The sequence below is a fragment of the Meles meles genome, chromosome 2 (assembly GCF_922984935.1).
Source record: "Meles meles chromosome 2, mMelMel3.1 paternal haplotype, whole genome shotgun sequence".
Lineage (NCBI taxonomy): Eukaryota > Metazoa > Chordata > Mammalia > Carnivora > Mustelidae > Meles > Meles meles.
This window is the reverse complement of record NC_060067.1, coordinates 69,274,398-69,302,071: the sequence shown is the minus strand read 5'-3', so window position 1 is coordinate 69,302,071 and position 27,674 is coordinate 69,274,398. Positions and strand designations below refer to the sequence as shown.

The following is a 27,674-nucleotide window of genomic DNA, read 5'->3' as shown; positions in this document are numbered from 1 at the left end:
CCCCCATGGCCCTCCTAGATCCCCCTGTGTCCCCACAGCACTCCCCATGGCCCTCCCAGAGCCCCCATCCACCATGCCCCTCCCCCGCAAGCTGGGTTGGCCAGCCACTGTCCCCCAGGTGAGCACCAGGCACAAGCACTTTCCGAGGGCTGTCATCCCCACACACAAGCAGGAAACCTGAACAGAAGCACTGTCTGTCAAGGAAAGGCTCCAGTGGCTCTCACACAGGGGCCCAGGCTCCAGCCCAGTGTGAAGGTGCAGCAGCCACGTGGGGCAGCCAGAGGGCATGGGCTTTGTGGGTTGCACCTGTGCTAGGGAGCGGGGCAGAGCTGGCCCCGGGCCTTTCTGTGGGAGGACAGCTGCAGCGGCATGGGTCTCCACGTCCAGAATGGGTCTGTACACCCTACCTCATGCTGAAGAGCCCTGACCAGACAAGGCCACTTCCGAACATGCCCCCAGGACACCAGGGGGCACGAGACTACAGGCTGGCACCAAGGCAGGCCCGGCCCCACCACACCCACCATGACGCCGTCCACCAGAGCCCTGGTCAGCCCATGCAGCCCGAGGCCTGCAGTCCACTCCCCTGAGCATCCCTGACAGAGGCAGGACAGCTCCTCTGTATAAGCCTTGGTCTCCCCACCTGGACCAAGGTGAGAGTGGGACGCACACATGGGGCAGCTCCTGGGCTACATGAGAGCGCAAAACCTACCAAATAACGGTGGACAGAGGACTGCCATTTCCAGAAAGGGCGCAAGAAAGAAAACCCACCCTTAGCCTGGCCTCATCTCACACACTACTCAGCTCCAAGGAGAGTGCAGTTTTCAAGCTAAAGGAAAACAGATGCTTCTAGAAGAAAACAGGAGGATATCTTCAAGCCTCAGGGTAGCAAAGATTTCCTAAGTGAGATACAAACACACTAACTTAAATGGATGCTTCCATCTACACTGAAATCAGAATTCCTGTTCACTGAAAGTCGCCTGTGACAAAGCAAACCACAAGACAGGAGAAAATATTTGCAAACAGGAATCTAAGAAAAGGCTCATAGCAGAATGTATCAATGACTTCCCACAGACCAGTAAAAAAAAGGCACACGACCCAACAGGAAAATGGTCAAAGACCTAAGTCACTCACAACTGGCCACTGAGCAGAACAAGAGGCACGATCTCCCTCGTCATCTGGGGAAAGCAGGCAGAGCCTGGGGACATGGTGCCGGGCGTGACCAGGGCACTGCGGATAGAACCAGCCCCTGGGGACCACATGTGGGCCACTCAGCAACATCTGTCTCAGCGGCCAGAGCCTGGGAAGGGCCCAAACGTCCACTGACAGCAGGACAGAGACCACACTGCAGAGGAAGGACAGAAGCACCAATGACCATCAACATGGCGAGTCTCCCGAGTTCCCACCAGGGAAAGAAGCCAGACTCCAAAAGGACAGGCCGCAGAGCCCAAACGACCCAGGACGGGCTAGGCCACATGGGCCCCCAGAAGGTAGGAACCCATCTGGGTGGTGGAGGTGGCATTACCCATGTGCACAGCCAGCAAACCTCACCCAACAGGACAGCAGAGCCCGTGTCACGCTCCACCATGTGCAAAGTCTGCCTCACTAAAAAAAACGAATTTTCCACGAAAGGTTTTTGAAAGCCAAACTCCCCACCATCCAAGCCCGTACCTGTGCAGCTGGGCACATGGCTTGTGGACAGTCCACACCACAGCTGGCAATACTAGACCCCCGAACGCCCACCCCCTCCCAGCATCCCAGCTCGTGACCCTCCTCCTCGGCCCCGACCCCCCACAGCATGCACCCCCATCCCCCTCGCTGCCCCTGCAGCCTCACAGGGCCCCCTGCATTCCCAGACCCCACCGTGGCCACAGGCCATACACGAATGAAGCCCAGAAGCTACAGCTCACCCAAGAGCCACAGGGTCCAGCTCCACAAGCACCGTGGGGTTTTCACCAGAGCTGCGACCACCCTACAGCGGGCAAACAGTGCACCCTCATGTGAGTGCCCCTCGTCCCCACGGACCCCAAAACTACCCGGACACAACTCTGGGCGCCGTGAGGAGCAAAACAAGCTTCTCCCCAAAGGTCAGACTTGGTGCAGACCATCCTTGAACGACAAGCCACGGAGGTGGAAGAGCCTGGCTGGAGGGAACAGGTGTGTCCACAGCGGGTCCAAAGGAGAGAGCGGTGGACCCTCGGGGAACAGAGTTCGCACTCTGTCTGTGCTGCCCCACACAACAGCCAGCAGCCACGGGCTGCGACTGAAATCTGAACTTCAATTACACAAAACACTCCCAGTTCCCCATCACCCCAGCCATATCGTGGGGCTCAGTAACCCCATGCTTTAGCCACATACTGGGCCAGCAGGGAGCATTCCCATCACCACAGACTGTGCCCCTGGATGGAGCTGCCCCAGGTCCCCCATCCACATCACGGGGACAGCCAGCATTTGCTGACATGACCCAGAGCACCAGCTACGGAAAACACCAGAAACCTGAGACACAGTCCTATCTGGGCAGGGGATGGGACAGTGGGAACTGGACACAAACTCATGTGTTTCTAGGCCTTTTTGGTCACAGTTAGACTAGCCTATGTCCCCCAAGAGTTACAGAGGCAAAACAAGAAGAGCTGACCCCACCCCCATTTTCAGAAGGCTTTGTAAGAGACTAGGGGCCTTGGCGGGAAGTGGGAATGCACCTGAGGCCAGAGAAAAAGGAACATAAAACAAAGGAACTACCCCCACTGAATGGGTGAGAAGAGTGGCCATGGGGTCGACCAGAACACCCACAAGGAGGCACTAAGCACAGCATGGCCAGGCACACAGAGCACTCCCCACATCTGTGTTGACTGAACCATGGTACACAGGGGCACTGACCCTCGAGACACATCAGCTCTCCGTCTGACAGGGCAGAGACCCTCAAATGGATCAAGCCCTCGAGACTGGACAAGGTGCCCCTACTAGGCCTTCCGCTCCCACCACCTGCTCCTGACCACGCAGCAGGTGGCAGTACTCGGGGAGGGATGGTGAGTGACCAGAGCGGCACATGGCTGGAGAGACAAAGGCACCGAGTGTTTACTGATTTCCAATTTTATTTACAAGTATCTTGAATTTTAGTTTTAAAACAAATGATTCAATTTTTGGAAGACTTTTCAGTGCCCTTAGAACAACTGGAGTGTGTGAAATCTACTTCTTCAATGATAAATTTCACGAAACCTAAACACAGGTCACACATTTCTGTAATGAGAACCTGGTGTCCAAACTGAGATCTGTTGTAAGTGTAAAGTACACACTAGGTTTCAGAGACTTTGTTTTTAAAAATGTAAACTTTTGGCAAGGGCGCCGAGGACCAGTCAGGGGGAAGGAAGAGTCCTGTGAAGAGATGGTCCTGGGACAACTGGGATCCACACACAAGAGAACGAAGCTGGACCCCTACCTCACACCACACACTACAATTAGCTCAAAGGGATCAAACACCTGAATGTAAGAGCTAAAAATATACAACTGATAGAGGAAAACAGAAGAGTAAATCTTCATGACCTTGGATTTAGCCAAGGATTCTTAGATACAACATGAAAAGCACAGGCAACAAAAGGAAAAAGAGATCAGTTGGACTTCAATAAAATAAAGCTTTTGTGCTTCAGAGAACACTATCAAGAAAGACACCCACAGAACAGAACAATTTTTTTTCAAATCACATATCTGATTATGGATCAGAATATATAAAGAATCCTAACAACTCAAAAATTAAAAAACAGGCAACCCAGTTTTACAATGGGCGAAAGACTTGGAGACCTATTTCTTCAAAGACGATCCACCGATGGCCAGAGGGCACGAGAAAAGGGTGAGCATCATTACTTGGGAGGGAAGTGCAGATCAAACCACAAGGAGACAGGAGCTGTCAGGGTGGCTGGAGTCAGACAATGGGATGGCCACAGGTGTTAAGGAGGATGAGGAGACTGAGGACTCTCGGTGCACGATGGTGTGACCGCTGCAGGAAAGAGCTCGGTTTCTCAGGGTAAACAGAGTCACAACACAACCCACAAGTCCCACTCCTGGACGTATACCCAAGAGAAACAAAGACGTGTGTGCACAAACATTTACGGCAGTGGTGCTGGTAACTGCTGCCAAGCAGAAGCAACCCAGATGTCCACCAACCAACAAATGGACAGACAGAATGCAGTCTATCCAATGGGACTCTGGCCGCACCCGGCAGCACTGTCCTGGAGGTCCTCTTGGGAGGAGGGGCCGCCAATGCACCACCTGCTGTGGGAGCCACTAGCCACGTCGAGACATAGGACACCTGACATGTGTCTAGTGCAAACAAGAAATAGCATATTGTGTTTAATTTTAATTAGCTTTAATTTCAATTTAAAAAGCCACATGGGGGGCACCTGGGTGGCTCAGTGGGTTAAAGCCTCTGCCTTCAGCTCGGGTCGTGATCCCGGGGTCCTGGGATCGAGCCCTGCATTGGGCTCTCGGCTCAGCGGAGAGCCTGCTTCCCTCTCTCTCTCTCTGCCTGCCTCTCTGCCTGCTTGTGATATCTGTCTGTCAAATCAATAAATAAAATCTTTAAGGGGCACCTGGGTGGCTCTGTGGGTTGAGCCTCTGCCTTCGGCTCGGGTCACGGTCCCGGGGTCCTGGGATGGAGCCCCGAGTCAGGCTCTCTGCTCAGCGGGAAGTCTGCTTCCCCCTCTCTCTCTCTGCCTGCCTCTCTGCCTAGTTGTGATTTCTCTCTGTCAAATAAATAAAATATTTTTAAAAATAAATAAAAAATAAAATCCTTTAAAAAATAAAATAAAATAAAAATAAAAAGCCACATGGGTTAGGGGCTGTCACATGGGGCAGCCTGGCTCTGACCACCCATCTGTGCAACACACCAGGGACAGGATACACCCAAAAAGACGTCTGTAGAGACACACACGGAAACAGTCCGAGAAGAACAGTCACTGTGAGACAACCGCAGGTGGGTTGTGGCGGACAGCACAGACAGGACAAGAGGCCAGGGCCTGACAGTGCCGACCTCAAGGTCTCTAACGCTCTACTCTGACCTGTGTTCAGATTTTGCCATGAAAATACGAACGTTAGTCACCTTCAAAAACTTGCATTTCTATTCCTAGACAACAAATTGACTTTTTAAACTGTCAACTTGTTTCCGTGAACATTAGAAGTACCATGTACTGAGACGCACGCAGGCAGCATGAGGGGGTGATCCCCAGGTAAATCGCTGACCTCCAGGGACCCTGACCCACAAGTTCTGCAGAGTTGACCACACCAGCCTTACTAAAGCCCAACGTCAAACATGACAGAGACAACAGACTTCTGGCTCAAAAAGACAGGACCACTCATGCCTTTCACTGCCTATAAATTACATCTGGTTTTTAAAAAAAGTGAACAGTAAGAAACAGCAGGTTTCTATAAACAAAGCGTCAGCAGACATGGGCAGAAACCCTGCAAACGCAGGGACCAGCCTCCCTAGGAGGTCCGCCAAAGGCCTACTGGTAACGAGGCAATTCTCTTCCATTGGGAACTGACACCAAGTAAATCTATTTGCGTCACGACGGGAAGACTCACAGGTAGGATTTGTTTTGCCGTCGCCCTCTCTCTAAACGAACACCTGCATGCGGGCCTGTGGACCCACAGCTCGTAGCCCTGACCCCACAGTGGCCCTGACCCCACGGCAGCCTCCCTGGGCCACAGTTCACTCCACACACACCAAACCTCCATTTCCAACAGCAAAACGGCTGCTATAGATTTCGTCTTGGGGACAGGGAAGGCCTGTGCTCCTGTTTCAGGAAGAAAGACCTACTATGTAGTTAACAGGCTATCTATCTCATCAAAACCACACATCTTGGGGCACCTGGGTGGCTCAGTGGGTTAAGCCTCTGCCTTCGGCTCAGGTCATGATCCCAGGGTCCTGGGATGGAACCCCACATTGGGCTCTCTGCTCAGCTTCCTCCTCTCTCTCTGCCTACCTGTGATCTCTGTCTGTCAAATAAATAAATAAAATCTTTAAAAAAAAAAAAAAAAAAAAAACAAACGTCTTGAGGAAACACACAGATCGCTCCCAAGGGCAAAGAATGGAGCCGGGAGCGCCACAGGCTGACCATGTGGGCCCTCCTCCTGCGCAGGGCGCTCCCAGAGGCCCTTCTCTCCCCCAGAGGGGTGACATGTTCCCCAAATGTGGTAGGACCAGCCGTGTCCACTCCTCCACAGGGGCCCTGCAGGCCTGATCTGTCACGCGTCTCCCCAGCAAAGCCACACAGCACCTGGCCGCTAGCTCCCAGCTGCACCATCTGAAGGGCACGTGGCCATTGGACACCATGTGTGATGTGCTACAGCCTGGGTTTCAGTCACTGTCCAGGAAACAGTCACTGCCCTGAGCACAGGGGAGGGTGAGAACACGCACACGGGCGTGCCGCCAGAATCCCATTAGGGCCCCAAGCTCCAGGCCAGACAGCCACAGCCCACAAAGGCCCCTGGGTGCCCCTAAACCCCCAGGCTGCAGACACGGGCCCATGCCCCGGCCCCAGCACTGCCGTCTGCAGCGCTGAGACTCGGAACCTCACAACCACCCATGGTGACAGTGATGGTGATGATGACGGTGGGCCACGAGCAGAGGCCTGGAGACCCAGCTTCCCGCTGCCACAGGGAGCCCTGACTTGCAGCCCAGTCACACCAATAGCACTCTGGGCACCTGGCATCAGTAAGATTGTTCAAGGCCTCTGAGCACCGTGTGGGCTGCACACCCAGCCACCTCCACCCGCACCTACAGTCCAACCCAGACAGTCCTGAAGGTCGCGCTCATACGACCCTGGAAAAATGACTCCACCTATGCGAACCTCAAGCCAGGTGAGGAAGCTGTGGGGGCGGATCAAGAGTGAGGCCATCAGGAGGGATGGCACCAGCACGAGGGGTGTCAGGGTGCAGGCAGGCACTGCGTGCTCAGAGATGTGTGATGGGTACGGAGAGCTGCGTGCTGCACACTCAGGACTGGCACACTTCCGGGACTTGAGTGGACATTCACTAAAAGCTGGGGTTTTTTTTTGTTTGTTTTGTTTTTTAAAGATTTTATTTATTTATTTGACAGAGAAAGAGATCCCAAGTAGTTAGAGAGGCTGGCAGAGAGAGAGGAGGAAGCAGGCTCCCTGCCAAGCAGAGAGCCCAATGCGGGGCTCGATCCCAGGACCCTGAGATCATGACCTGAGCCGAAGGCAGCGGCTTAATCCACTGAGCCACCCAGGTGCCCCTGGGGTTTGTTTTTAATGAGCCTAAAAACCCACCATGAGGGCGCTGAGATGTGAAGCTGCGTGTGCACAGCACGGCCCTGGGACACAGCCCCCTCCAGCCCTCCTCCCACCACGTCCCCACAGACCTTGGCCACACAGTCCAGCCCAGCCAGTCTCCCCCAGACCGCTGGTGGGGCAGAGGGTCCTGCCCATGACCGTCACAGCCAGCTTACCAGGTTGGCATAGTAGCTCTTGTGGGAAAGGTCATCTAGGCTCTGGTTCTGCAGCTTCTCAGTGATGAGTGTGACCATGGTCAGGGGCCCGTGTCGGTACCAAGGGGCTCTGGGGGGGCACAACAGCAAGCTTCAGGAGGCCTGGGCCACTGCTGGGTCAGAGCTGACCCTCCAGGTGGACTTCCGCTTTACAGAGGAGTGATCCATTTCCAGGGACTCTTCAGGACTCTGTGTTTGTGGGGAAGAGAGAGAAGTGATTATGTGCAGAACCACTGGGTCGGTGCTCCTACTCTATGCTGAGTACCTTGTGTGCAGAATATTTCTGTTATCTCCGGCTGATAAAAACCCTCCTGCTTCACAACCACCGTACAAGTGCCCAGAAACCACTAAAAGTGCACTGTTCTGGTCGAAGGACAACAGTAGGTTACATGCACAGCTGAGGTCCTGAAGCCCCAAGGGAAGCAACCCTGAAGGCCAATCTGCCTCCCTCAACCACAACAGCACACAGAGCAGACGGTGGTGGAGGGGAGACGTGGGGAAGCCGGGCAGGAGCAGGAAGCCACAGCCTTCCAAGAACCAGCTGCTTGAGAACTACTGAACCCCCATGCACCACTGTCGCCCGGGCGGCTACACAGCCCTCTCCCAGTCCATCCAGCTGGCCCCATGTGGGAGGCCACAAGGGGTGCAGGGCCTGCCCCAGACCCCGCAGTAGGGAGGCTGTAGGGGCTGCTGGGGGGCCCTCCAAGCCCAGGAGTGGGCACTCATGCTGCACCTGGGACCTGGCTGCCTATAGACACCAGCAGGGGGAGACTCCTGAGCCCCCCGTGCAGCCTGCCACCCACTCACCATCCCCAGCTTTCACCCTTCTCAGCAGCCTGCTGCTGAGCGTGAATAGGGCCACCTGCCTCAGAAGCCATGGAGAGCGCCAGCCTGAAAGGAGCGCCCCAGCCACCCAGAGGAAACAGCATCGGTCCTGCCCTCAGAGGGAGAAGGCACCCAGTCCACAGAATAAGATCAGAATGCCCTTAAAAACAAGAATTCAGGGGCACCTGGGTGCCTCAGTGGGTTAAAGCCTCTGCCTTCGGCTCAGGTCATGATCCCAGGGTCCTGGGATCTAGCCCAGCATCAGGCTCTCTGCTCAGTGGGGAGCCTGCTTCCCCCTCTCTCTCTGCCTGCCTCTCTGCCTACTTGTGATCTCTGTCTGTCATATAAATAAAATAATTAAAAAAAAAAAACCACAAGTATTTAAAGAAAAATGAAAAGAGTTCTCAGAAATTAAGAAATGAGAACAGTGACAAAAGGTAACCTCCAGGGAGCCAATTCAGAGCCTGCCCCATCCCCACACCTGCACCACTCACCCATGGTCCCCTGGGCAGGACCCACCAAGCCCGCAAGCTGGCCTGGCTCTCTCTGCCTCTACTCAAAAATTCTCCCAGAGCCCCAACTCAGAACTTCCCTCCCAGGATGGGGGCACCACCAGGGGCCCTCCAGGCCGACCAGCTCTGCTGCAATTACACCCACCCCCAAGGGCCAAGGCCCTGCTCTCCAACTCCTGTGCCCACCATGCCCAGCACTCAGGTGCTCTCCCAGCCTCCCGTCTGATCCTCCGAGCGGCACACGGCATGCGTGACCCTGGAAAAAACTACAGCAGCCACAGCAAAACTTGAAGAAACTATAACATGACCAGCTTTTCACTGGCAAACCAGGCCACGCATCCCCTGGGGAGAACGCTGGTTTCCAGGGCTGGGGCACGGACAGAGGCCCCGGGGGTCTTGGGGCACCAGGAAGCCAGGATATGTGCAGAGAATGGGGCCAGGGCTCCCAGACGTGAGTGTCTGCTCGACAGAATGAAGTGAGAGCCCACGAATCTGACATGAACAGCTGGGAAAGATCCGTAAGTAGGGGAGGGAAGCTGGTCCCACAGGCAGGGTGCAGACCAAGGAGTGCAGACGGAAGGGCGGATTGCCCTTACTTAGGTCAGCATGAAACCAACACCTCATGCTGCTTCAGACAAGAGTCATCCGTGAATGCCACCCTGGTGTCCTCACACGGTGTCCAAGCCTCCCTCGACAAGATACTGGCTAATGACACAGAGGGAACTGGTCTTGCGTCCACAGAGATGGCAGACATTCCTGGAACAGTGGAACAGGCGGTCCCGTGGACAGGTGACTGTGTGCGGCATGCGGGCGGGACACAGCTGCCGCCTACACCCAGGGGCTCTACCCGGACTGAGGAAATGCCCAACAGACCCACACGAGGTAGAGGGCACAAAGGAACTGGTCAGTGTTCTCCCACAGTGTCAGGGGCACGAAACACGGGAGTGGGGCACGGGCCAGCCTGGAGGGGACAGAGGGGACATGATGACCTCCCCCAACTCCTGCCCCGGTCAGAAAGCGGGCTCCAGGGCAGGCACCGCAATGTGAAGGAGCCCCACAGACGGGACACCGGCACACACTCCCCAGACGGTCCTGCTCAGGCACCGGTCAGATAGGAGCAGGGGCCGCGGCAGGCATAGGCCATGGCGACAGCAAACACGGCTCCATCACAACTAACAGAGGTTCAAAAGAACAGGATAAAACAAAGTGTGCAGGGTCCAAATGCAAGGGCTGGCCAGCGTGACCTTGGCGAGTAGAGGCCACAGTGGGGCACAGGGCGCACCTGCGTGTGGAAAGGATGGCACAGGGCAGCAGGCGGCACTTTCCAGAAGCCACCGAGATGGGGAAGGAGTGCCGGGCATGCAAGTTTCATTTCCTGTGAGAAGAAATGCATAGTATCGGGTGGCCATTCAGGCGTGCCCTGCACCCACAGGGGATACCAAGGCCCCCCTGAGATGCCTGAAACCACAGACGATACCAAACCCTACAGATTCCATCAACCCCTGAACAATACGGTCTGAACCGTACAGGCCCACTTACGGGGGGCTTTTCATCCATAAACACAGGACAGCACTGGAAATGTCTCTTCCTTACAATTTTAATAGCATTTCCTTTTCCCCAGCTTACTTGATTGCAAAATCACAGCGCACAAGACATGGGAACACACAGACGGGTGTTCCCGAAAGGTTCATGTCATCGGTAAAACTTGCAGACACCAGGAGTTCATCGGCAGGCCAGTTTTGGGGGGTTTCTAAGTTCTACATGGATTTTCGACCCCCCAGCCCCTGTATTGTTCAAGGGCTAACTGTACTATGTTTTCTCCTACGCATGCGTACCTGTGATTAAGTTAATTCACACGTTGCCACAGCAAGAGATTAACAAGAATAACAATATACTAGCACAAGGGTAATGTACACTGCGATACAAGTGTGAGTGTGGTCTCTCTCTCTCTCTCTCAAAATGTCCTGCACTCACCCTTCTTCTTGTGACAACGTGAGGTGATAAAGTGCCCACATTTTATCATGAGGGGCACCTGGGGGGCTCGGTCAGTTGAGCAGCTGACTCCTGGTTTCAGCTCAGACCATGATCTCAGGGTCTGAGATCGAGCTGTATGAGGCTCCATTCTCAGCCAGGGGTCCACGCCAGTGTCTCTTTCTCTGCCCCCCCCCCCACTCTCTAAAAAATGTAAAAAATAAGAACTAACGTAGTTGCCCATGTGAGATGGAGGAAGAGCATGACATGGGTGTCGTGACCTAGTGTCAGGCTACCGTTGACCTTCTGGCCAGTCAGGAGGAGAATAACCACCCTCTGGACCGTGCTGACAGTGAGCTACTGAAACCACAAAGGCAAAGCCACGGGTCGGGGGACCACTGGGTATGCAGTGAAATCTGAGTGTAGTAGCTTCCTGGGGCTGCCGGGAACTGGAGGCCAGAGGTGGGAAGACGAGACGCGGGCAGGGTTGGCTCCTCTGGGCACCCCACAGGAGATGGGTTCTCTGCCTCTCCCCCAGCTCCTGGTTGTGGCCAGTAATGCCTGGTGCCCTGGGCTTGCAGCTGCCCCACAAGTTTCCACGGCCCTCTTCCTGTCTGTCCTGTACCCACATCCTTTCTTTTAAGGACACCCCCACTCTAAAGCAGTAGGTGGCCTCACCTTAATTTATATCTTAATTATATCTGCAAAGACCTAGTTCTAAATGCACATGCACAGGTCCTACTGAATCTTTCTTTTGGGGGACACAATTCAATCCACAATGCCAAGCCAGCTCCCTGTATAAGAGATGGAACCATCAGGATGGAACATCATGGTCACGAAGCCTAGCACACAGTCACAGCACAGAGAGTCAGGGATGGAGCCACTCAGGACAGTGCCCTGGCCCTGAGGGAATGCACAGCCTGCAGCAAAGGCAAGAGACAAGCAAAACAAAGCCAGGTGGGGGCAGGTACAAGTAGCAGGGCAGGTGGTGTTGGGGCTCAGAGAAGAAAGCCAAGACTGAGGCTAGCAGGTGCCGCTAGGAAACAGGGGCAAAGCCAGGACTCTGGACACTGAGACCAGACACAGGCAGGCCAGAAGCGGGGGACCAGGTGAGAAGACTGGTCGGCCCCAGGGACAGAGAGGTGAAAGGTGGGGGATGGGGAGTCCGCAGGAGCCACCAGGAGGACTGACAGAGGACGTGTGTCTGGGCTCATGGGCACCTCTGGGAGCACAAACGACCAGACCTCTCCTATAGCTCTTGCACACGAACCAGTCCTCTGTGACCTCACCCGCCCAAGCCCGGGACGCCCTCCTCCCCTAACCAACACAGTGAGGGCCAGAGACTCCCCACCTTCCCCCTCCAAACCTCCCAGAACAGCTGTCTGAACACTCCATGGAGCCACCCCGGACACTATCATGTCCCATAAATAGAACTCCTGGCTGACCTGCACAGGGGAGTCGCTCCCCAAAGTTAACAACCCACCTTTTCTCACATGCCATGTCCCTGCCCAATACAAACTCCTCCCCAGAAGAATAAAACTCGAAAAACTCAGCTCTTCCATACCCCCAGCCTCCACTCAGGTGAGGGGGGCCACCCCCTGGCCCGGAACTGCACTGATCTGGGTGGGGTGATCTGGTTTTTGGGGTGGGGGAGTTCCCTGGGGGGGGTGTCCACATCCCATCCCCCCTCCCTGGATGCCTGCGGGGCTCACAGGGTCTTCTTTCTCCCGGAGTCAGGGGTCAGAAAACTCGCAGCAGCACATGGGGCGGGGTCTTCCTAATGGGATTTGCTGGTGTCACTGTGGAGTGCTGCCCACCCACGTCCCCTGGTCTGTTTCTGGACCAGCTGGTGGTTGGACGCAGGATGCCGGGGCTGGCCCTCCCTCGCCTTCAGTCTCTGCCGCTCTGCTGCTGCTGACCAGCTTCCAGGAGTGGCCCCCGACCTCATGCTGCAAGCCTTCCAGGGACATGCTTTATCTCAAAAGCCCTGGGAGTGTGCCCACCGAGGACCCACGTGGACCTGCCGCATCTGTGCAAGTTGCCTGTGCCGGCCTCCCCTGGCTCCCTGACCTCTGCGGCTACCCAGCCCCAGCTTCTCTGCTCCCTGCACTGGACCATCTCTCTCCCTCAGTCCTCTCTGCCTGTCCTGGCCTCTGCTTTCAGGCCAGTGGCTTCCTCCATGCTGTCATCTCTGCCTTCTGCTCACGCTGAGATGGGCCCTGTGCAACCTAGTCTCACAGCAGAGGGACGACCAGGGCCATGACCCCTCAGGAGGCCAGCAGCAGCAGGCTGTCCCACACAGAAACTTGCAGAATAAAGGAAACTGCAGGCCACCTGGGGGCTTAGTCAGATGAGCATCCAATTCTTGGATTTGGCTCAGGTTATGGTCTCAGGGCCTTGAAATCAAACCCTAAGTCCCGCTCTGTGCTCAGCGGGGAGTCAGCTTGACTCTCCCTCTGCCCCTTGCCCACTGGTGTTTACACTCTCTCCCTCCAATAAATAAATCTAGTAAAATCTTTAACAGTATGTATAAAATAAGCAAACCCAGGAGCTTGCATTGACAGCCGGCCGCCCGAGCCCCAGGAGCCTGGTGTGTGGATCCAGCCAGCACCACAAGCGGCCTCTCAGCCTCCAGAGTCCCAGGCAGAGGCCTGGCTGGCCCGCAACCTGGATCCCTGCCCTGGCCGGGAGTCAGACCCCTGAGCTCAAACCTGGGTCCTGGACGAGACAGGCCAGCTCCTTCATGCTGCTTTCCAGAGCATGAACTGGGAGAACAGCTCTAAGTTCCCAGTCAGTGTGCTGTGCCCAGAGCCTGCCACATGGCACACGCTCAGAGAGTGTCCTCAGTCACAGGAAGCGTCCCCAGGAACGAAAGACCAGAGCCGGGCCCTTTCCCAGCCCAGAACCACCAGGTGCCCAGAGTGGTTTCCACGGAAAACCATAGGAAGTAGGCCCACCAACACTGTGAGACAGAGCACGTTCCAGACTCCAGGAGCATCATGTAGACTTCCCACCACGCAGCTCACGCAGGACAACCAAGTCCAGGTCTCGGGCTGTCCTTCAAGGAGCACCCAGGCAACACATGGTCTGGCTGGACATTCGTTATGAACCAGCCCTCAGTACCATGTGCGTCTGAGCACATGACTGCAGATTCTTTGGCACAGCTTCCACAAGAAGGCCGACTTCAACTTCCCCTTCAACAGGGACTTCTGAGACTTGAGTGGAAGAAGCCCTTCCACCTCCTGGCTCTTGCAGGATGTGTCCCAAGGCTGCTGTGCTCGTGGAGACCAAGAGCCCCAGGGGCCCCGCTGCTCAAGCCTTCCCAGCCCAGGTACTGGAGGCAAAGAGGGGGATGCCTGCAAGGAGACGCTCAGGCCCCAGCCAGCACTGGACCAACCTACACAAGCCCCCTACCCCCTAGCAAAGACAGCCAGACCAGCTGTTGAGAATTCTGGACCCCTGAGCCTGTGAGCAACAGTAAGTAGTTCCTGTTGTCTGAAGCCACCACTTCTGGAGGCTTGGCTAATGCTGCCACACAACTAACAAAGCCAAACAGGGCCAAACGCCCCTCTGGCATGCAGGAGGCGGGCCTCAGCACCATTCCTGCATCGCAAGAGGCTGGGGACCAAGGGGAAGGGGCCACGTCTTTACATGCACACTCCTGGGTACAAGCCACACGGGATAGCCACAGCAGACCACCAGAATCACTGAACTGTTTTCCTTTGGTGGAGCCTGGGGTCCAGCTCCACTGGAGGGGTCCGTACCTTTCCTAACAGGGCATGCTTAGGGGCCATACTCAGCAGCTCCTGGAAAACCCTAAGGCAAAGCCCTGTGCTGGCCCCACAAAGCTGGTGCTACTGAAACACATGACACCTTTTTGAAGAGACTTCAAAACAAAAAGACCAGCGTCACCCGTCTTGATGAACCAATAGCTAATATTAACACCTGCAACTAGACGGTTTGAGAGCCACACGTGGGGTTTAAAGGTGCACAGAAGGGGTACCTGTGGGGCTCAGTCAGTTGGGTGTTGGGGTCCTGGCTTTGGCTCAGGTCAGGATCTCAGGGTCATGAGGTCAAGCCCTGCCTCAGGATCCTCGCCAAGCATGCAGTCTGCTTGGGCTTCTCTCTCTCCCTCTCCGGCCCATTCCTCATTGCTTGCACTCCCTCTCTCTCTCTTCCCCTCAAATAAATAAATACATCTAAAGGTGCACCAAAACCACATCTGCAAGTCAACAAAGAAGAAACTCACATCGTAAACTAGATCATCTTTGCTCCCCCGACTGCTATGGGGAAAGTATAGCACATTGAAGAAAAACGAACTTCATTCTGAGAGGAAGGACATATGGCAGGCTCTGGTGGGCGGGAAGGAAGCCTGACTTCAGCCCTGCTGGGCTCCCCCAAGCAGGGGACCGCACCTCCCTGGGCCTACCTTCCTGCACTGAAAACAATAAAGGCTCACACACTTCATGAGGCCACAAGGAATCAAATGCCATAACATACATGAATATGCCCAGGTCCCTGGGACACGTTTAAAACGGTGGCCTTTTAAAAAAAAAAAAAAAAAAAAAAAAAAAAAAAAAAACGGTGGCCACTCGTAACAGAGGCTCAGAAGATTGTGAGTCAGCTTTCCTTTGAGAAACATTACTGTAGAAAAAGCCAAAGGGATTTCTATAAAAATTTCAACTTGCTTTTTAAAAAAAATGTTTGAGGGCCCTTGGGTGCCTCTGTCGGTTGGGTAACTGCCTTTGGGGGGGGGGGGGTTGTGATCCTGGGGTCCTGGAATCCAGCTCTGTGTGGGGCTCCCTACTGAGTGGGGAGTCTGCTTCTCCCTCTACTGCTGCTGCTCCCCCCACCTTGTGCTTGCTCTCTCCTAGGCTCTCTCTCAAATAAAATAAATAAAATCTTTCACAAAAATAAAATAACTTTTTAAAAAGTTTGTTTCGAGGGTGCCTGGGTGGTTCAGTGGGTTAAAGCCTCTGCCTTCAGCTCAGGTCATGATCCCAGGGTCCTGAGATGGAGCCCCACATGGGGCTCTCTGCTCTGCGGGGAGCCTGCTTCCCCCCGCCCTCTCTCTGCCTACTTGTGATCTCCGTCTGTCAAATAAATAAAATCTTTTTTAAAATTTTTTAAATATATTTAAAAAAAATTTTTTTTTAATTTTTTTTAAAATTTTGTTTCAAATGTTTGCAAGGCACCTGTGAAAAACGTCTGTCTTCTCTTGGATGTTTTATCAGTAAATAGACGCCCGTTCCCCGTGCACATAAGTGCGCACGAGCCATGCATGTGACTAGGTAAGGGCCCCAGAAGTCCACTTACAAAAAATGAAGATAACTTTGGTGTTTCCTCCATCCCATACTTGCAGGAGCCATCCCAACGGCTCTCTTTTCTACGGCCCGTGCACCCAACCTCAGTTGAGAGAACCCCGGGCAGAATGTTAGGAGAGCCCGTAGACACCGCTCGCTCCCACCGCCATCGTGGCACCCTCCTGGGGTCACCCCAGAGCCCAACAGAGGGCCCGAGCCGCACAACCGCGGGGCAGACTCAGGGGCCAGGGCCCAGCCACGAAGGGCGGGACGAGGGACTGCAGGTGGGGCTGCCTCCGCGAACCGCGGTCTAGACCCCGCACACACCGACGCAGCTGAGAGAGAAGCCAGGGCGTCTATATGTCCACTCTCCTGCTCCTCCAGCAACCGGCCACGCATTCCCGGACCTGCTCCCCTGGGGACACGCCGGACCTGCGCGGCGCCCGAGCGCTGGGGCAGCGGCAGAATCTACACCGTGTTCAGCGCCATGCACGGGAGCCCGCGGCCCGATGAACCCCCGTCCGCAGCTCGCGGCGCTCGGAGACCGCCCGGCAGCCGGCTCCACATGAGCCACAAAGGGCACCCTGGAGCCCGCGAGCCTGGCCCTAACCCCGGCAGAAGCGCCGCGCCCGCCGAAGCCGCGGAAGGCCGGCCTCCCCCAGACCCGCCGGCTGTCCGGCCCGGCCGCCCGCCCGCTCCCGCCACAGGACTACAGCCGCGGGCCGGAGAACTGGAGCCCCCGCTGACGCGGCCCCTGCAGCCAGAGCGGCCGGGACACCCCAAGCCGGGTCCTGAACTCCGGGGCGCCAGCCCGCCGCGCCCCCCCCCCCCGAGTCCAGCAGAGAAAGCGCTCGTGCGCGCGCCGACAGACGCGGGGACCGTCCGGCCCCAGTTCACGAGCGGCCCCGCGCACCCGGTCGGGGCCTCACGGGCCGACGCCGGGCCGCGTACCTGAGGGCAGCCGAGCGGCCGCGGCCACGACTGGACCGGCGGACCGCAGGAAGCGCGGGCCCCGCAGGCCGCGTCCCTCCAGCGAGGAGTGGGGCGCCTCAGCAGCGTCGGAACACAACCGCGGCCGGCGCCCCGCCCCCTCCGGCCCCGCTCATTGGCCGCCGTCGCCGCCGCGCCCTTCAGCCGGCCCTCGCCGAGCCTTCCCCTCAGCGGCGCCGCGCGCACGGGGGCGGGCCCTGCGCCGGTGCGTAGGCGCGGCCTCTCGGCGTCCCGCCCGCAACTCCGCCCACCGACGGCCCTGTCGGGAGCGCGCATCCACGGCGGGCTACCAGAGGGCGCGTGCGCCGTCTGATCCCGCCCCTTCGAGTCGGAGCTCCGCCCAACGCGCACGCTGGCTTGCGGGGGAAGTGACGTCCTGGTACCTCGCCGCAAAAGCTGGCAGCGGCTGTAACCTGCGGCGGTGGCGGTAGTGGGGGTGCCTGGCCACGGCCGGCGTGAAGGGTCATTTAGGGTCCCCACTCCCGGCCGTACGCCGAGCTGATCGGGCGTGCAGGCGGTGACCTTGGCAGGGGCGGCTGCGGCAAGCCTGCGACCCGCTGTGTGACCTTAGGCAAGGCGCTTGTCCTCTCGGGTCTCCCTCCGGATTGGCCTGGTGTGTCCGGCAGGGTGGTGGGAGCCGGCTGCGCGCGCCGGTGCCCGAGGACCGTGGTGGTCCAGGGCTCCTCCCGGGCAGGGAGAGCAGAGGACCCCCGGCCCTCCTGAGCACGGTGGCCACTGAGACCGGACCTCCGGGGTCGGGGGGTGGCCCTGCCGAAGACGCCGCCCTGCCGGCTCAGGCTCGCCGCGCACGCGCGTTCCTGGCTGGCTGCACAACACTCTGGGCCCGGAGAGGTCATTAGGGACCATGTGGCCCGGGGCTCCGCAATGGGAGGTCCTGAGCTTTGCCAGGGGCTAGTGAGAGGGGTCAGATGGGTGCTCACCGCGGCCTGGGGATAGAGCATGAAGTAGGAAGGGGGCCTATTTTAGGTAGAAAAGAGAGTGGCACTTGGGAAGACACCCAGAGGATGGGTAGGGTAGGGTCAGGGGAGGTTTCGGGGATGCGGCTCCCAGACACCAGGCGCCCCCCCCCACCCCACCCCACAGTCTAAGAAGGACTCTGGAGCCAAGCCAGTTGTGGCCAGCACTGGAGGGAAGGATGCAGCCTGTGGCGGTCTGGATGAGCAGGAGTCCCTGCAGGGCTGGTGCAGGAACCCAGCCAGCCACACATGGGCATGAGGTCAGGTGCTCAGGTCATTTCCACAGGCAGGCCCTAAAGCCACAGAGGTCTTTACTGCCATCCCTCTAGGCCCTCCAAGAGTCCAGCTATACAAGCCAAGATGAGTGGCTCTGTGACCCAGGCTGGAGCAGGACCAGATACCTGGGAGCACCTGTCCCAGGAAAGGGGAGCTGGGTTTTCTTTCCTAGCCTACCTGAACCAGTGACAGCCTCAAGTCACCAAGGGCACCTTTGTGCTTATCAAAAGGCTTGTGACTGATAATTTTATCCACTTGCCTCTCTCAGTCTTGGTTGGGACAGTTCCCGAAGGCTTCCAGTGGAAGAGATACCATCTGCCACATTACAGTAACATCTTTGATCAAGCTGTTTGTGAGATGGTGTGAGATCATTCCAAATCCTCCCGCAGAGGTGAAGCTGCAGGGACGGTAGCAGACCAGAGGTCACCACCAGGGCTCAGTGCTCACATGTGGGAGGGTCAGACCAGGCCCAAGTTTCTTGTCCAGCACGATGGAATGTGTTCCAGCCTGCCATGGCTTTGTGTCAGGGGCTCGGCCCACATTGGCCGGGAGCCCAGTCACCACTGTCATCTGTCAGGCCCATGCTGTGCCTCAGCCAAGGGAAGGGATTCAAATTGTCCCCATGTTACAGACAAGTAAGCGGAGCTTAGAGTAAAGGGAAGTCAGAAGAAAAAGTGAAACTTGAGGTCAAAGGAAGTGTTTTAATACACAGTATTAATCTGTCTTTAGACCAATGCTACCATAAGATGCGATTTTTGTTTTGTTTTGTTTTTTGGAGGAAGGGCCCTTGAATAATGTGGGCCTGAAGCAGGGAGACCAGAGGTACTACAGCTCCCCTCACCCCGGGGGGCTTCCTGGGACACACTTCTGCCACGACACGTGGCCACAAGCCATCACCCAGCCCAGAAACGAGCGCTTACAGTTTTGCAGAGTGGACAGAATCTGGACCTCCAGCTCCCGGCGAGCAAGGCTCTAGGAATGAACCCGCACTCAGCACTCTGCAGCGGGCCATTAACCCAGCTCCTTGCTGCCTGCCTCTGCCCCTGGTCGGGGAGAAGCTGAGATGTCACTGACAGACCCTACTGAGGGGAGGCTATTGACATTCTCCAGGGAGATAAACGTCCTCATGTTTTTATTTTACATGTAGTTCTCTCCATGCTTAAGGGAGCCAACTCAATTGACCTTTGACATAGGAATTAAAAGCCCCATTGGAAAAGAGGAAGCCAGGGCCCTGCAGGCTCGGGTCATAGGCCCCGGAACGATGGTGTGTTCTGCACACAGCCTCTGTGTGCAGCTCCCTCCACACGGCCTGCACACCCTGCTGCCTCAAGGACAATTCCTACAATCCCCCTTGCCCTCTTCCCTCAGCCCTCAATGCTTCCTGGCATTCAGTTGCCAGCCCCCCACAGGGAAAATGGTCCCCCCACTGCTCACCAGCCCTCACTGGGGGACACAAGCAACAGACCCACTGAGGCCTCACTAGGCAAAGAGAGGGATGACCCAGCCTGCCAGTGGCCATCATCTTATTCCACCACCGGCCAAAACTGCCAAGGCCATGACTCAGCAGGAAGCAAGAGTCAGGTCACTTAGCTTTGCTGCACCTTGCTTCTAACTGGCAAGTCTGGGATAGAGGCAGGTGCAAATAGGGACGTGAGGCCGAGTAGGTTTTCAAGTGACTTGCCCTGTCTTATCCCAGAAGGAGCCACAATACACTCTTTTCAGCCATTCGTTCAGTGTGCTGTCCATACATGTTCACTTGGCAACTCCATGTTATTCCAGCTTCCTTGCAGGACACATCAGAGCCTTTAATGTCCTGATGTCACTGGACAGTTCTAAGGAGATGTGGAATGCTGCTTTGTCAGAGTTGAGTGAACTTCTGATCCTAGAGCATCTCTCAGGCTGGACTTTGAAGGAAGCTTTTTATAAATACCACCAGGGTGGGGAAAGGGCGGTGCACTAAACTAAACGGTTTTCTGACAGGAGAGCTCATGACTCAGGAGCTGAGCGCCAGTCTGGGATGCCCTGGCCCATCCTCGCTCCACTGCTGTCCCCAGGAATCATGGGAGCAGCTGGCAGTGTCCACAGTAATTCCTCTGCCGTGCACGCAGCCACATCCCCTGGGCAGAGTGTACTTGCATCCAGTCAGTCCTGGATGTGCTCGTTTCCCATTTTACAGATGAGAAAACTGGGGCCTAGAGGAGGGGGCAGAGACCAGCACCAGCCTGGCAACCACTGGGGTGGCCAGGAGAGCATATGTCTGGACCGAGCAAGGGCTCAGCCATATCTCCAGGGCACCGTGCATGCCCCGCGCCCTGTGCAGACCCTAGGACTCACTCCTGGGCCTGCCACCCTCAGAGTTCTGGGCTCTGGGCCATTTCTATGACCTTGGTTCGCATAATGTGTCCTGTGTTCTGGAAGAAAGTAGGCACAGTATCTGAGGGGCCGGGATGGGGACTATGGGATGATTCTCTGGGGAAAGGCCCTTCTCCAGAGCAGGGGTGCACAGGCTGGGCTGAGAGGAGGACCATCACCCTGCAACAGGTAATGGAAGCAGAGGCTTCCAGGAAACAGCAGGAGTCATGATGTGGTCTGGATGCCCAGCAGGGAGCCCTCAGGACGGGAACCAGACAAAGGCCCTGAGGCAGGTGAAGCTCAGGGCTCAGGGGCTCAGAGTGGAAGGGGCGGCAGGGGCGGAGCAGCTTTGTGTGAAGGGCAATTGGAACCCAAAGCACAAGCGTCCAAACACCTGCTATTGGCAAGCAGCACACCCACAAGGCTGGGTCTGTGCCCTTCCCCACACCCACAACTGCAGGGCCCCAGCAAGGACTAAGAGCCCACTGCCCTGTGTCGGTGCTATGATACCCCAGGAGGGAGGGGGCCCAGCTGCAACCCTCACTTCACACAGCCCCAGAGGGCTCACTGGTCACACGCCCACACATGGAAACCGTCCCAGAACACACACAGATGCATGTGCACCAAGTAAAAGGCTAGAAAAAGAGACCCCACATTAACTCCAGTCAAAAGAGAGTTGGAGGCACGTCCCCCTCGCCGCTCTGCTCAGATCACTGTGGGGCTTGGATTTGGGGGAGCCACAGGGGGTAGGGCTCAGTCACAGAGGCACATAGGAGCCAAGGCCCCTCAGGCAGCTGCAAGAACTCCCAGTGCCACCCCCATGAAATGTTCCTCCGAGGACAGAGCCAGACGACTTCACTAGGGTTGGGAGCAGAGCTGTCGTTTGAATGTCCATGTCCTTGACACCCAACCTGGGTGGTTTTGCTCTTCACATTAAAGATGCCTGAAATAACTGGTTTGTTTCCTCTTACTTTCCTGCAGGCTTTTTCAGAAGTGTTTTTTTGTTTGTTTGGTTGTTTGGTTTTTTTGTTTTGTTTTGTTTTGTTTTTTCTCAAACAAATCCATAGGGCTCCCCTTGCCTTGATTCTGTTCTGCCATCAGCTTTGGTGAGCTTGCCCCGTCTGCCTGCCTCACAAACGTGCTTGCCATTGTGAATTTTCTTCATCTCTGTAAATAGCTTGTCTGTGCTTCTCCCTAAGAACATCTTACTTTCTCCCCCTGTGAGCAACAAATTGTTTACCATGGGGGGACAAAGGCTGCCATGGGTATGTCAGCGAGAGTTACCCGGCAGCAAGAAGGACATTCTCTAAGGAGAAGAGGGTCATTTCTTCAGAAAGATGCAAGGACCCTGGGGCGCCTGAGTGGCTCAGTGGGATAAAGCCCCTGCCTTCAGCTCAGGTCATGATCCCAGGGTCCTGGAATCGAGCCCCGCGTCAGGATCACTGCTCAGCAGGGAGTCTGCTTCCCCATCTCTCTCTCTGCCTGCCTCTCTGCCTACTTGTGGTCTGTCAAATAAATAAAATCTTTTTAAAAAATACACAAAAGGCACAAATCATAAAGTTTTTAAAAATTGACAAATTGAACTTTATCAACATTGAAAATATTTGCTCTTCAAGAAACACTGCTTTAAAAACAAAGAGGCCACAAGGCACAGAACAGAGGTTCTTCAAAACCTTAAAAACAGAATTACCATATGACCCAGCAACTGCACCTCTGGAGGTATACACACTAAAGAACTGAAGATTGGGTCTTAAAGAGGAATTTGTAAACCATTCACAGTAGCTTTAGTCACAACAGTCAGAGGGACAAAGTGACCCGAATGCCCCGTCGATGGAAAAACAAAATGGCGCCCACCACTCCAGTGGAATATAGCACGGCCTTCATAAGGAAGGACGTTTTGACACCAGTTTCAAGACAGATGAAACTTGCAGGCACTGTGCTTGGTGAAATAAGCCAGACACAGAAGGACTTGTCTGATATGTGTGTCTGTCCTATTGTATGAAAAAGAACAGGTACCGTAGTACTGTAATGTATCGATATATCACTCCGCTTCCTGTTGCTTCTTTCTCCAGAACCCGACTACAGATGCCAAACATAATGGATGACCAAGATGGTGACAATTTCAGAGCACTGCCCTGGACGAGAGCAGCTCTGGAGCTTCATCTCCCAGAGTCCACAGATGACATCAGTGTCCCCCTGGTGGGGAACGTTCTGTGGGTCTGGACGAGGGCAGCAGGACAGGCACCCACCACCGCGGTATCACCGAGTTGCTTCCCAGCCCCCACATGCTCCACCCCTGTTCGCCCTCCTCCGCCTACCGCCCCCAGCCCCGGCAACCACAGGTCTTGTCACTGCCCCCGTGGTTCTGCCTTTCCCGGGATGTCCCATAGCTGGACGCTCACTCATTTTTTGATATTTATGTAGTAAAGAAATGATGCAGCTTTTTCCCCTCTGGCTTCTATTTGCTTTCTGATTACTGAATTAGGAACAGGAGGCACAGGGCATTGGCCTCAGGGACGGATGTGTATCAGACCCTGGGAAGAAGGTCTGCAGTGAGTCCTAGATCCCACAGCTCAGCTTCCACCAGCTCACCTTTCTCTGCCTCGGGCTCAGGGTTCCAGAGTCCTCCAGTCACCTACTGCCTCTGCTCGCCTTCCGCTGGGCCAGTTTGGTGGACTCGGCTGTGCCAAGGCAGAGGAAGGAAAGGGGTGGTGGTGGCCCCTCCAGCCAGGCCCAAGGCAATCGTCCTCAAAAACTCTTTTTATTTAAGTTCATTCTCCTTGCTTTGGATGGTCTCCTTTTCCCATCCCAAAAGTTATACATACTTTTTCCAAAATCATCTTCTAAAGTCTTGTTTACATTTACATCCATAACACATACGAGGCTTCCGAGGGCTGGCCGACCCCCCGGGGGTTGTGCACCACTCCACACTTGCACCCTTGCGGAGGGCAGGCATCTCCTTACCTGCACCCAGTGGCTTTTCCTGGTGGCCTGGTGCCTGGCAAAGAAGCAGTGTGGGCCAGCCAGAGGGCTCGGCCAGTGCCCAGGCCTGACATGGGACCAGACCAGGCATTCAGCGGACAGCAAGCAGGTGGGGGAGGCCACCAGCCTGCAGTGTCCTGAGCAGCAGGGACAGGGGACACAGGCAACAGTGGCCAAGGCAGGAGCCAGCCTGCGCAGATGCAGGCCCTGTTCTGTTGAGTGTACTAGAAGCCACTGAAGTGTGCATTTTTTTTAAAGATTTTATTTATTTATTTGACAGGCAGAGATCGCAAGCAGGCAGAGAGAGAGAGGGAGGAAGCAGGCTCCCTGCCGAGCAGAGAGCCCGATGTGGGGCTCGATCCAGGACCCTGAGATCATGACCTGAGCTGAAGGCAGAGGCTTTAACCCACTGAGCCACCCAGGCACCCCTGAACTGTGCACTTTAAACGAGCAAACTATACAGTATGTGCATGATAGCTCAAAGCTGTTTAACACAAGGCTCCCCAGGAAATGCTCATGCGTCCTGACATGCCCCTGGTTTGCTAGGACGCCATCAGCCTGACTTGAAAATCCTCACTTCCTTGCCTTTAAAAATTGCTGGATGGGGCGCCTGGGTGTCTCGGTTGGTCTGTCTTCGGTTCAGGTCCTGATCCTCGGTCCCCAGATGGATTCCCACACTGGGCTCCCTGCTCAGCGGGGAGCCTGCTCCTCCCTCTGACCCTCCCTTGTCTCGTGCTCTCACACTCGCTCACCGTCTCTCAAATAAAAGAAAAAAAAAATCTTAAAAATGAAGAGGAAAAAAAAAAATAGAAAAAAAAAAAAGGAAGAGAAAATATCCTGCAATAAAATTTTTTTTTTTAAATAAAAACTGTTGGAGCCCTGAGGCGACTGCCCGGACACTGCCTGTGTCTATACTTGATGTCCCCTCAGTGACTTGGAGCCACAGAGGTGTCCAAGGCCTGGATGTGGCTGCTGTGTCCTCGGGCAAAGCCAGCAGTCCCCTCCTCTTGACTTGCTGCTGGTGGCGGACTGATCCTGGGCCTGGGTCTGAATCCGCTCTGATCACACGGGTCACACCACGGAGCTGGCGGACGAGGTCGGGGCGGTGCGGACGCCGGGCGCAGCCGCTCACTGTGAGGTCTGAGCGGCCGCTGACACGTGGTGCGGTTGGGCTGCGCATGCGCATCTGCCCGTATTCCAGTAGCTGTGTCCGCACTTATCCACTAGAATCTTGGTGTGGCACTGCCTCATGTGGGGACCCTGTGAGGAGGTGCGGGAGGAATGGGAAAGCGTCCCCACACTGAGAAGGCTCTTGAAGACCAGAAGGAGGCAGGCCAGTCCAGGCCGTCTCAGGTTCACGCAGGGTAACAGATAGGACCCCGTGCAGAAGACGATCCACAGCCACTGTGGTTCTTCTCTGAAAGTCCCCAATTTCGTAGAGCACCAGGGACACACAGAGGAGCAGTGAAGATCAACCCAGCACCCGACCTTTAAGCAGACCTCGTGGCCCCACCTGCGCAGCAGGAGGGGGAAGGCTGTTCTCTCAAGCAGATTCACAGGAGGCAGAAGCATGCCTCCGTGCCTCTTGGCCTTGATGGGCACGTCTGAGTACGTCTGTCAATCTCTAAGGGGCCCAGAACACGTCGCTCCAGTGGACAAGGTGGAGGGCCAGAGAGGGAGTGGGTATGGTCAGCAAGCCTGCCAGCCCCGTGGCACCTCTCATTCAAGTCGGGCCAGACACACTGTCTCCTCCACTCTCCAGTGTCTCTCAAAAGTGGCCCATTTCTTGCTTTTTCCAAAATAGCATTATCAAGTTGCGAATGTAAAACATTTTCATGGGTTTTCATCTGTTGCATTTCTTGTCCCCACTGAAGATCAAACTGTCCCAGCTTTGGCCTGAAAGGGGGCCTCTCCAGGTCACTGCCAAGTCCTCTGGGTGTGACCCTCCCAGACATTCCTCGCCCAGGCTCATCACTGACATCCCCACACCTGGGACTGGCCATTCTGTCAAGAGGCCCTCATGGTGACTAACGGGATTTCAAGACCACAATATGAGGGCAAAGGATGGTCACTGTTTCTAAAGCTTTTCAGCAGCAAGAGCGTGAGGGCAGATAAAGATGATACAGATTAGATACGGATATTAAGTATAAAGTATAGATTACAGATAAGATTTAGACCAAATGCTCAGCTACAGACAGATGTGCACAATACCCACAGACTCCCTCCTGGCGGCTGACCTGCCCTCCATTTCTGTCATTCTCCCTTCCCATCCGCTCTGTACAAGGACCCATGCAGTACGCAGCCTCTTGGACTGGAGGATTCCTTCAGACTCGCTGGGGCTGGGCGTCCTCACAGCTCACCCCTCTCTACTGCTTAGTCAGACTCCGCAGTCTGGCAGCTGCTCACCCGCCGACTTTGGCTGACCCCGGACCACACAGCTCTTCTGGAAGCTCTTCACCGGTTGCAAGTGTGTGTCCTTTGTCCCACATGGAGGACACGGTGTCAGGGTAGCGAGGCTAGCACCCACAACGTGATCACTACAGACACAAGCCTTGTGTCTGCCCATCCTCCCCTGGCCTTTTTTTTTTTTTTTTTTCACAATTTTATGTCAGAGAGGGAGGGCACGCACGCACAAACAGGGGCAGCAGCAGGCAGAGGGACGCCCCTGTCCATGTCAGCAGCAGCCCAAGCCAGCAGCAGCAGCACCACAATCACTGCAAAAATTGTGTCCTGATCTTGTTGGCCATCAGAGCTCATTTTCCAGCAGATTCCTCAGGAAGGGCTCCCAGGAGCAGGTTGTTTGGAGTTCTCCCATGTGGGTAACAATGCCCTGTACCCTTTATACTTGCAAGTTGAGTTTTCTGGGCATAAAATCCTCGGTGCACATTTTCTCTTCACATCTTGTAAACATGCTACCACTCGCCATCTCCTAGGATAAAATACTTCTGTCAAGAAGTCTGATAATCTACTGCTTTACAGTATAAGGTTTTTTTTTTTTAAATAAGATGTCCAAAGGATTTTTCTTTTTCTTTCAAGTCCAGTAATTTTGCTAGAACATGTCTTGGCATGGGTCATTCTGGGCCAGTGTGTTCAGAAATGTGGTGTGCTTTCAACGTGTGGTTACAGATCTTTTGTACTTCAGAGAAGTCTCTGTGAATGGTCCTTTCCCTGTAGGATAAGGTCTTGCAAAAGGAGAGTACACTCTCACACCCACCATGGCACCGGCGACACCGTCGGTCCCTGTGGGGATCCCGCCTGCGCAGCACACCATAGTTTCCTATTCGCCTGCCCAAGGGCATCTGGGTTGTCTCCAGTTCGGGGAAGCTCGGATCACAAGCCCAGTGAACATTCAGGTATGGTTTTTTGTGTGAATGTGTGTTTTCCCTCTGGGATTAAAGCCCGGAACACAAGTACAGGGCTTATGAGGGCTGCATGTTTGGTTTTTAAGAAGTGGTCAAGCTCGTCTCCAGAGTGGCGGACCTCCCACCAGCGCTGCGGGAGGTCCCCAGGCCCCCCACCTGGTTCTCAGCAGCACTCAGTGTCAGCACTGGTGTACGCCAGCCGCTTGGGCAGGCAGGAGCGTCCAGGACAGTCCCCTCCTCGGGCTCCTCTGCCATGCACCCTTCACACTCTCTGGCTCCCTTTCTTTCATTTTTTAAAAGGTTTTATTTATTTATTCGAGAGAGAACAAGTGGGGAGAGGGAGAGGCAGACACCCCGCTAAGCATGGAGCCCAACACAGGGCTCGACCCCAGGACCCTGAGATCATGACCGAAGGGATGTTTCATCGATGGAGCCACCCAGACACCCCCCTTTCACTCACTTTCCAATCAGAGTTATTTTGAATTTTGTTTTGATATATTCTGGATACAGGTTCTGTGAGGTGTGTCGTTTACAAAGGTTTTTCTCCTCCGGTGCATTTTGTCTTTCCATCCTCCTAACAAGCTCCTTCACAGAACAAAAGCTTTTAACTATGACGAGGTCCGTTT

At 55.3% G+C, this 27,674-nt stretch overlaps 1 protein-coding gene across 2 annotated transcripts in view; it reads right to left on the bottom strand.

Moving 5' to 3' along the window:
* Positions 1–17,220, bottom strand: part of FAM53A (family with sequence similarity 53 member A) — a 38,523-nt gene extending 21,303 nt beyond the window's left edge. Inside the window, exons 1-2 of one of the 2 annotated variants that reach the window (XM_045997203.1) lie at positions 17,061–17,220; positions 7,460–7,687 (exon numbers count right to left, since the gene is read on the bottom strand). In XM_045997203.1, the coding sequence (XP_045853159.1) occupies positions 7,460–7,537 (78 nt within the window). In that variant the 5' untranslated portion in view covers positions 7,538–7,687; positions 17,061–17,220. The remainder of the gene's footprint in view (positions 1–7,459; positions 7,688–17,060) is intronic. The other variant, XM_045997202.1, reaches the window with a different exon arrangement.
* Between the last annotated feature and the right edge of the window lie 10,454 nt (positions 17,221–27,674).